This window comes from Nicotiana tabacum, chromosome 13 (genome assembly GCF_000715075.1).
Source record: "Nicotiana tabacum cultivar K326 chromosome 13, ASM71507v2, whole genome shotgun sequence".
NCBI classification, from domain to species: Eukaryota; Viridiplantae; Streptophyta; class Magnoliopsida; order Solanales; family Solanaceae; genus Nicotiana; species Nicotiana tabacum.
The window spans coordinates 9,559,744-9,570,015 of record NC_134092.1 but is presented as its reverse complement, the minus strand read 5'-3'; the positions used below and the strand labels follow the sequence as shown (position 1 = coordinate 9,570,015).

Below are 10,272 nucleotides of genomic sequence, written 5' to 3'. Positions count from 1 at the left end.
TGTGCAAAAGGTAATGATAAAAAGTGGAAGCAATGCAGCTTTTACAATCAGTAATAGAAAAATTAGGCGACGTTTTTATTAAAATATAGAGCTGGGGTCTGGGCTCCTACTAAGGGTGAAGTACAAAAATAGCCAATAAGGTGGATAGTCTTAAATTTTTTTCCCCGCATCACAGAACTTTAAGTTTAACGAATTCTGCCCTCGCATATGTCCCATTAACAATATTTTTAACTTTTAATCTTGAAGTTCTTCCCGTGGGATAAACATGGGTCAAAAGTTAAGGAGAATCATATTTCTCCGATTTTTTATCCTACTAGTTTTTTCGCACGTGCGTCGCACGTGTATACTAAGTCATATTATATATGGTTTCGCAAAATAATACCAATATTATTATTTTGAGTAAAATATATGAAAATATAAAGTATAATTTTATGTGATTGATTAATATGGATCATGTACTTGTTTGTCAAAGTGAAGATTGGATATCATGTGAACCTATAAAGATGAATAATCAAAGTTTTATTAGATACATGTGATTCTTTTGAGTATTTTTATTTTACGAGAAACAAACATGTAATTAAATGTAGCTTATTTAATACTTCCTCATATACGATATTTTTGGTGTATATCCCTTTCATTCATTATGGTTGCTCTGTCATGATCAACGCTCTTTCTGTTCACATTGATATTCTTTAAAGTGCAGCATAAATTTTTGAAAATTCATTCTAAACAAACATCAAACTTTGAAAGTTTCTTACAAACAAACACCAAACTTTGCGTACCTTGTTTGTAATTGGCTAGAGAGTTTGTTTCTTTCCCTAACAGCTCACACAAGCTGTACCTGCACATAACAAATCCATACTTTTATGCCATTAATTAACTCTCCACAAAATATATTCACATATATAATTACATGTTTATTATATACTCGCAGATACTTTCACACATTAGTAATACTATTTTTACATCGCACCATCTGATAATTTCATTACAATTCCGATTTTACATGGCATCTTTACACATACTCTCCACTACCTGCATGCACATGAAAATGAATTTACACATAAACACTCAGAATCCACAAACAACAAAATACAACACCCTTTCACAATTTTTTTATTTTTGATTCTACTATATTATCGAAAAGGTGTGTCGCATTGATTTTTAATTAAATTTAATGCTAATACAGTAAATAAAATCAGACTAAAACTGTTCTAATAAAAGTAGGAGATTCACTCACAAAAAAAATCAAATAAGAACACGAAGAAGTCGTACAAAAAACAATATAGAAGCATGCATTCAATTCATAATATGTGCGATATGATCTATTCATTTTAATTAGCCATGAAGATATTAAATCATATGTTGTTCTTCATATGTTAATTCTATGGTATTCAGTAATCCAAATATCACAAGCATAAAAACAAAAAAGCTAGTTTACTACACACCAAAAAAAAAAACATTTGAACTAAGCAACCACAGAATATCAATGATTAAAAAAGATTTAGATCCATGACTGTTTTAACCTCTTTCCAATATTGTTTCTTTTCAACTATGTTAGAGTCGATAAACATAATCAAAACTCAACCAGAATTCAGAATAAGAAGAGAGGCGGCAGTTTGGGGACTTAAAAAGAAGATAAGTTTGGGAACGAAATGGGTGTGATTGTCAATGAAAGTTTTTTGTCAAGTCTTTGTATTGATAAAACTGACTCAACCGATAATCAAAGAAAGGGAGAAGGAATCCATGCGTTATTATGTTATTTCAGTTTTTATTTCTTTTGTTATTCGACAAAATATATTTAAATTTTAATTAATTCAAACATGTAAAGTTCGGTCTTTGAAGCTAATTAGGAAAGTTAAGTACTATATGTACACACTGAAATTTTAATACATCAAGATAAATATTAAATTCAAGATGACTCTTGAAATATTAGGAGTTTATTAAGGTTACTTGATGACTATTCTATTCAAACCCTAATTCATGCCTATAAATAAGATTACATATGTTCTTTAAAGACGGTCTCAACAATTCCATAAACTCCCGGAATATGCACAAAGAGATCAAATATACGATCTCCGAAATTTTATAAAACTCTTGGAAGATTCATTAAGAGAAAGACATGTCAAATATGTCTTGCTCAAAGTTCTAGCAACATTCAAGATCCAAATGGAGTGTTGCTACATGCTTCTTGATCATCAAATACATAAAGGAAATGCATATTATCCTACGTTCGAGAAATACGCTGCTATGGCCTCGAATTACGGATAACAAATCGGATGAAAAAATCAAGGGATAAACAGAGTTGTAACCCGTAATGTTTATCAATAAAATCCTTTTTTCTTTATAGTTGTTTGTGATTGAAGTTTTATTTTTCTGCACAAATTTATTGCAAATACTATACTTTCTAAGTAAGCAAGAAAAAAATCAAAATAAAAAAAGAAAGAGGAGCAGAAAGAAAGGAATTTTGGAAGACTAATGCCCAAAGGGTTGTTTTGAAACTGATGGCTCTACTTCTTCATCTTTGGTTGCAGGAAGTAATAACTGATATAATGAGGGTTTTACATAAAGTTTATCAATTAATTAATAAGTATTTACTATTATTATCATTTAATCATGATATACTACCATGATTTGATACATGCACTAAATCCCAAATAATTATTTTTCTAAAAAATGGTCAAATTTGTTATTGTTCAACAGTACAAATCGAAATTGAGAAACTTTACCCCTTCATTTGACATTTGATCTAATATTATCGTGCTTAAGAGAAAGTCTCATTTTACCCTTGACTTCTAATGAGGTTCCAACTTGAGTGTAATTTTGATCATAGTCAATAGTTAAGTGTTCTAAATTTGGACCCTTCCCCCCTCCAAAATATATAGGCAGGTGCAGTCTACTCATTTCATGTTGGATATGATTTGTCAACATAAAAGTAAGAATGAACAAAAAAATCTAGCAAATTCATATCATCAAAATAAGAACCTCCCGACATTTACCTAATACACACAAAGTGCTTAGCCGAAAAGTAAAAACTGTGACAGAGATTATAACGATTACGGGTTTAAAAATATGAAACCCCCATCACCACCCCAAACCCCCCCCCCACATAAAATTCCGTCTAGTTGGAGGTTCCAAAGGAGGCTAGCTACACATTCACCACATGGAGACACGTGTATCATATCCCCCCAAAAAATATTATCCCAAAGTATCAACGTGGCCCAATAAAATTAAAACTACTCTGCTGGTGGTCCCCACCCTACTCCTGTAAATCAACGAAAAATATTTGATTAATCCTTTAAACATGCATTTTTTTTTTTAATACGCGTAATAACCACCAAAACTTTTATACCTTCCCATCTTCCTAAGCAAAAAAACCGTTTATCTTCACAATCACATAAAGCATTTCTCCTATCGTCAAAAACTCATTCCTCTCCGTTTTCCGTTTCCCGTTTTCTCCTTCAAACAATGTCGAGACAGACGTACAGAGTCTGTTTCTGTTTCCGGCGGCGGTTCCGGGTAGTCGCCGCTGAGGCTCCGGCGGATGTGAAGAATTTATTCAATAAATATTCCGATAACGGAGTGATGAATGCAGAGAACCTTCAACGATTCTTAATTGAGGTTCAGAAGGAGGAAAATTCGAGTATAGAGGATGCTCAGGGTATTATGAATAATCTTCATGACCTTAAGATCCTTAATATTTTTCATCGGAGAGGTCTTCATCTTGACGCATTTTTTAAGTATCTTTTTGCTGATATTAATCCTCCTATTAATCCTAAACGTGGGGTAAGATTCTGCTACAGAATTTTAATATTTCCTTCAATTTTTGTTTTGTTTTTATCGGCTGATTATACTCTTGTATATGGAATTTTCAGTTATGTGATTGTGATTTTGTCCGTCATAATGTGTTCAGATATGGCCGAAAATGTTTTTCTGGAAAATATTTTACTGCGACTTATTTTACATTTTTTTCAACATTTAATATTTAAAAGTGCTAACACAATAAACACCTGATGATTTCTTCCTATTTGCTTAAGTGAGAGGTAATAGGTACAAATGAGATGGTCAAGGTGCGCACAAGCTGGACCGGAACATTGTCATCAAAACAATATTGTTCTTTTACCCAGTCGTCCCCCTTTATGCATTAGTTTTTATTACCAAACACTGGAAATTGATCTAAAAACTAATTTTCAAGGTAAAATATTTTTAACGGAAAATATTTTCCGAAGAAAACATTTTGATCATACCGAATACGCCTAATGTCAAGTGTTCTGTGTTATTTTACTTTTTCTTTTAATTTTCCTTTATCAACACATTTTTAGATGATGCAAGTCATAAGGTCCTAAAGAGGATTCTTGCATATAGAATTAACTAAAGCACTCTAATTTTGGTATCCGCCAATGTGAGTCTGCTCACTTTGCCGGTCCTAAGCCCGGATAAAGGAGGAGGGTTTCCGTACAATGGCAGCCAAGGTAAAACTAGCCAATTTCATGATGAATCCTCACATTACTGTAATTCTAGATGGGAAGTATTTAAATTTGGATTTGATCAGGTGCTTCTCCTGTTGATTGTTGACCTATATGAAAAGCTTTTTAATTTACTTGTGGAGGTTGTTACTAAAAGTGAGCCTCCCTTGTATTATTTTTTGGTTACTAGGGAAATGAATCTACTTGTATGGACATGTTCTTAGTAACAGAATGTAAAAGACAGCTAATCCAGTTGGAGTATCTTTTTGTTACATCTCATAATCAGCATATTTGATGTATTCTTTTCAGTAATAAATTCCTCTTTTCTTTTTTCAGATTCACCATGATATGAATGAGCCTTTGTCTCATTACTTCATATACACAGGACATAATTCCTATCTAACTGGGAATCAACTAAGTAGTGATTGCAGTGATGTTCCCATAATACAAGCCCTGCACCGAGGTGTACGAGTAATTGAATTGGATATATGGCCAAATTCCGCCAAAGATGATGTGGAAGTTCTGCATGGAGGGTATGTCCCCTGATTCTGGAATATCCTAATTTCTTTGTTGATTCAGAATATGCATACTTCCAGTTGAATAAAAAGTTGCCAAATATTCTGTCAAATTATGATATTTTCATGAAAATGGCTTAATGACAAATTAAGTTACTATTTCTCTTTAACTGCTAATTGTTATATATAACTGAAGACCAAAAACAAGCTTTACCCATTTGCTCATTAGCATACATGTCTACGTGTACCAACCAAGACTGCTGCTACTACCACACCATGATCTGTTCCAAGTACTTGACTCTAGTGGGTATGAATATGCTAATAATGAAGTCCATGTCTTGAGTAGGCTAAAGCCTTTGGATGACCCGTGATAACAATCTTGTGCTTTAGGAATCCTGTTTCTGTTTATTACTGAATTCTTTTTCTATCCTTGAAATAAACTTGCAATTTGGGTTCATAAAATATACCACTATTATTCCAGATTATGGTATTACCATGTTGCTACACTTTCCCATAAACTTACTACATCTTGAAGTGTGGTATTCTTTTTCTTGAGAACTCCATGTTTGTTAGAAAATTATTACATTCATTGTCTTTTGTGACAGTAATCAAATTACATAAGTTTTGTCTTTGGAATTCATTGGAAATTGTCAATGATTACTAACTTATTTTTAACAAACCGGATTAGTCCCCTGTATAAAGAACCAATCTTTTAAGATTTAAAAGGACAAAAGGAAAAGGAGAAAGCTCTTAAGCTTTGCTATGTGTATGTTTTTGTTGGACTAGCATTGGAATTTGAATTGCATGTCATACTTCTTGGACTATACTTATCATGAATTCTTGAGTCACCAAAACATATGATCTTTCATTTTTGAGAACTCTCTATTGTGCTTGTACTTTCCATTCTTCTTGTAGTTTGTAAGTGCACCTCTTTTTCATACAGAACATTGACCACTCCGGTTGCGCTCATCAAATGTCTGAGGTCTATCAAGGAACATGCTTTTTCTGTATCTGAGTATCCTGTTGTGATAACACTTGAAGATCATTTAACCCCAGATCTTCAGGCAAAAGTTGCGGAGGTGTGTATGTTCCTATTCTGGATATGATACCTCCTTTATGGATCCTAATGATGCTTTTGTGGAAAAATCCTAGATGATCACTCAAACATTTGGAGACATGCTGTTTTCTCCCGATTCATGTTTGAAAAACTTTCCCTCCCCAGAATCTCTGAAAAGACGTGTTCTGATATCAACTAAGCCACCCAAAGAGTACCTTCAGGCGAAGGAAGTTAAGGAAAAAGACTCGAAGAAAGGAACGGAGTCACCTGATACAGAAGCTTGGGGAAGGGAAGTTTCAGACCTTAAAGCCAGATACAATGATAAGGTGTAATAAAATGCCTTACTAATTATTTTGACCTATTTGAGTATGTCAGCTTCTTAAATCGAACTTTGTTTTCGCCACATTCTGACGCTCTTTAAAGCAGGATGATTCTGATGACGGAGCAGGTGTGGAAGATGATGAAAGTGATGAAGGAGATCCCAACTCGCAGCAAAATGTCGCACCAGAATACAAGTGTTTAATTGCCATTCATGCTGGAAAGGGAAAAGGTGGATTGTCAGATTGGCTGAGGGTTGATCCTGATAAAGTAAGACGACTTAGCTTGAGTGAACAAGAACTTGGAAAGGCTGTAGTTACTCATGGAAAAGAAATTATCAGGTATTATTTTGCTCCATCCATCAAATCAACTACAATGTAAGTTATGTAACCCTGTTCTTTGTCAATGTCCTAGACTGGTGGATGTATGCATCAATTTTCTGTCGTTTCCTTTGTGGTTTTTTTGGTGGATGTTGGGGTGGGGATTCTCATAATCAGGGGTACATCATTTTAGTGATGTATTCTTTGTTGTGATATGCGGAATAAAAAATTTATACTTTTCGTATGTGATCAAACGAGAGAAGATTGCTTGAAACGATTTGATCATCGTGATATGTAGTCCTAAAATGCACCGGTGTGTAGGTTCAATGATACTTAAACCTTCTGGAATCTTATAGCAGAATTACCTGTCATAACGTGTCATGTAGTTGATCTACAATAGCCAGTGTGTATGCTTTTTCTACCAATTCATTCATGCCATGCACATGTAGTCTACCATATATGCATAACTTTTCAATAAAATTGTCTTATTTTATGTCTGTTACAGGTTCACTCAGCGGAACTTGCTCAGAATATACCCAAAGGGCATACGTTTTGACTCATCCAATTACAATCCTTTTGTTGCATGGACGCATGGAGCTCAAATGGTGGCATTCAATATGCAGGTTAGAACAAAACTAAAAAAAAGGGATAAAAGCAAAAGTGGTAGCTCTTCGTAATGCAAGTTAATCTTTTCAGCTGTGCCTTAACTGAATTTGAGAAAAGTCCATAGGAAAGACTAAATTTTGGTAAACCACAGCGTCAGATAAAAAGAATATAATTTGATCTCAATGACCCTTTTCTCGGTTAGACTACTGCTGATAACAGGTCACAAGATTCACATGTGGCTTTCCTTTCATGATGTAACAATTTATGGGAAGAAATGAGTGAACTGTTAAATCTTTTTTTCTTTTTCCTCAAGGTGAAGGACCTAGCAATTATAAATTCCTATAGGACTACCCAGTTACTTATCGCCAAGCATGCATATAACTGCTCGGACTTGTATAGATTTGTGATCGATTTGATGTCTGACACATCACATTAGAGTTTATTGAAGCTGTCACTTGCATATGTGCCATGATTCCAGTATCCAAAACCTGATAATTTAGCAGCTTGAATTGAAGCCTCTGATCTATTATATTTTAAATGATTTGTCTGGAAAATGAACTTGGAGGAGGAGTAACTTTGCAGTAATTAAGGGAGGGCTAGAAGGTTGGTGTAACTATGTTCAATCCCCGTCCCACGATACCCTTTAAGCACCCTACTAATAAGAAGGGAAATAGCTAAAAAGTCACCTCCTTGAGTGGTGGGTTTTGTATACTAAGTTCCACTCTGCCACACTTGATCTTCGCTATAAAGCTTTATATGCTTCCAATATCTAATTATATCAACATATTGTTGTACTTTTTATCTCAACATGTAATGAACTTAAGTTTATAGACAGCATAAGTGTGTGTTCAGTAACTTCATCTTACTAGTAAATTAGTCTTTCTACAGAATTTTTCTGCAAATATAGTTAAACTCATTTATAGCGACAAGTTAAATAGTGGAACTTTTCAATGTAAAACTTTGATATTGCTGGATCCTTCTTTCCGCTATTGTTTTCTGTGGATCCCCTTTATATTTCTCCTGCAACCATCGGGTTGTTATCTTCTGGAATATAGATGGATTCAATTAGCTGTCCCCAACATATGAATAGTGACTTGTTTGGGCTTATCATTTACCATATGTTCCAATTTGCTTAATCATAGTCTTCCCAGGAGAATGCATAAATAAAAGTTTTGTGGCAGGGCTATGGAAGATCACTTTGGTTAATGCATGGTATGTTCAGATCCAATGGTGGTTGTGGATATGTTAAGAAACCAGATATATTATTGAAAGCAGGTCCAAACAATCAGATCTTCGATCCTGAAGCAAATTTGCCAGTCAAAACTACATTGAAGGTACTTGAGGGATCTAGTTTTATAGTTGACTTTGTTGGATTACATATGATTTGATCATGTTGATGCAAATAATCCAAGACTTCCTGAATTAAGCAGGTGACCGTATTTATGGGTGAAGGGTGGTATTATGACTTCAATCACACGCACTTTGATGCATACTCGCCTCCAGATTTCTATGCAAAGGTAGACGAATATACTTCACCACCATTTTTTTGTTACTTGTTTAAATTCTGTCATCTTTTGGTATTTAGCAATAATTTTCTTAATACTACATTTCGAGTTGGAAGTTAAGGTATACAAGATTGAAGAAACCGTTTCCTTTCACGTTTTCTGATGAATTGAACGTTGAGTTATGTTGAAAAGGAGAATCTGAATGGTATAAGTGTGTAACTCTATGCAGATAGGAATTGCCGGAGTTCCAGCTGATAATGTAATGAAGAAAACAAGGACTCTTGAGGACAATTGGATACCAACTTGGGATGAAAAGTTTGAGTTCCCATTAACAGTTCCTGAGTTGGCTCTACTTCGCGTCGAAGTTCATGAGTATGATATGTCTGAAAAAGATGATTTTGCTGGCCAAACTTGTTTACCTGTTTCAGAACTAAGACAAGGTATTCGAGCAGTTTCACTACACGACCGAAAGGGAGAGAAATACAACTCTGTGAAGCTTCTTATGCGTTTCGAATATGTCTAACTCTGAGTCGAGCAGTTTCGAATTCTGTATCTTTGTCAATATATGGGGTGAGATGTAAATAAATATATGTAAAATGTGTGCAAATATTTTTTGGAAAGTCGTCTGTCTCTTTGTAACTTCTGTAATTGACAACATATGCTCTGAGATGTAAATAGATGTATGGTAATATGTGTGAAATTAATTTTTGGAAATCGTTGTCATTGCCGTGGTGGTTTGTAACTTTGTATTGCTGCAATCAAGTAAAACATAGATAGGTGAAAACAAGGAAACCAAGGTTCAAATTACAGTATAAAGAAAATAATATTATTAGGTAATTTCTTCTCATTTATCTAAATTCTAGACAAAGTTATCTGACTATATATGTATTCTTCTCATTTTGTCTACTCGGTATTATACGGATTTTATCTCTTTTTCGTTTCTTTTTTGCGCGTGCTCAATTATTATGTGAATCTATAATTTAAATTTTCGCTAGAAATCTATAGTTTGGTTTATATGTGTGCATAGAATAGGTATTAGACTAGTAACGAAGTTGGTATCAAATACACGATGTTCATTTATTAATTTCAGTTGTCTTTTGTTCTCTCCTTCACTAAGTTTTATTACGGAATAATTCGACACCCTTTAATTTAAAATGATGCGTTGTGTTGCACTTACATTCTCTAGAGGTTTCGTTGGGACAAAATATGTTGGATTTAAACCAAGATTAGTAATCCTAAATTGTTTAGAATTTGATAGTTCTCAGTTTTGTTTTTTAATTCATACCTAACTAGGTTTTATTGTCAAAATCAAAAGAAAATAGGTTTTTCCTTGGTTTCCATTTAAAGTAGTTTTTTACTACTATAAATATGAGTATTACTAGTATATACTTTCTTGGTTAACAAAATCATAAACCAACTTAAATTCTATTTTCCAAAATCAAACTTATATATTGCTTTCTCAAAGCAGTCTATTCATCAATTCAT

At 33.8% G+C, this 10,272-nt stretch overlaps 1 protein-coding gene across 2 annotated transcripts; it reads left to right on the top strand.

The window, feature by feature from the left end:
• The first annotated feature begins 3,314 nt into the window (after positions 1–3,314).
• Positions 3,315–9,501, top strand: LOC107819498 (phosphoinositide phospholipase C 2-like). Of its 2 annotated transcripts, none has more exons than XM_016645607.2 (9): positions 3,315–3,786; positions 4,803–4,999; positions 5,925–6,060; positions 6,134–6,364; positions 6,462–6,697; positions 7,182–7,299; positions 8,464–8,616; positions 8,713–8,799; positions 9,017–9,501. In XM_016645607.2, the coding sequence occupies exons 1-9, from the start codon at positions 3,469–3,471 to the stop codon at positions 9,308–9,310; spliced, it is 1,770 nt and encodes a 589-aa protein (XP_016501093.1). In that variant the 5' UTR covers positions 3,315–3,468; the 3' UTR covers positions 9,311–9,501. The 2 variants fall into 2 exon arrangements, with proteins under 2 accessions (XP_016501093.1, NP_001312978.1); NM_001326049.1 differs by having other exon boundaries at positions 3,414–3,786; positions 6,465–6,697.
• Positions 9,502–10,272: the final 771 nt, after the last annotated feature.

Bases quoted from the DNA above. Each gene is read 5' to 3' on its own strand.
- LOC107819498 (XM_016645607.2), top strand. From the start codon at position 3,469: ATGTCGAGACAGACGTACAGAGTCTGTTTCTGTTTCCGGCGGCGGTTC. The intron at 5,000-5,924 runs GTATGTCCCCTG...TTTTTCATACAG, and splicing joins GTGGAAGTTCTGCATGGAGG to AACATTGACCACTCCGGTTG. The intron at 8,800-9,016 runs GTAGACGAATAT...AACTCTATGCAG, and splicing joins CTCCAGATTTCTATGCAAAG to ATAGGAATTGCCGGAGTTCC.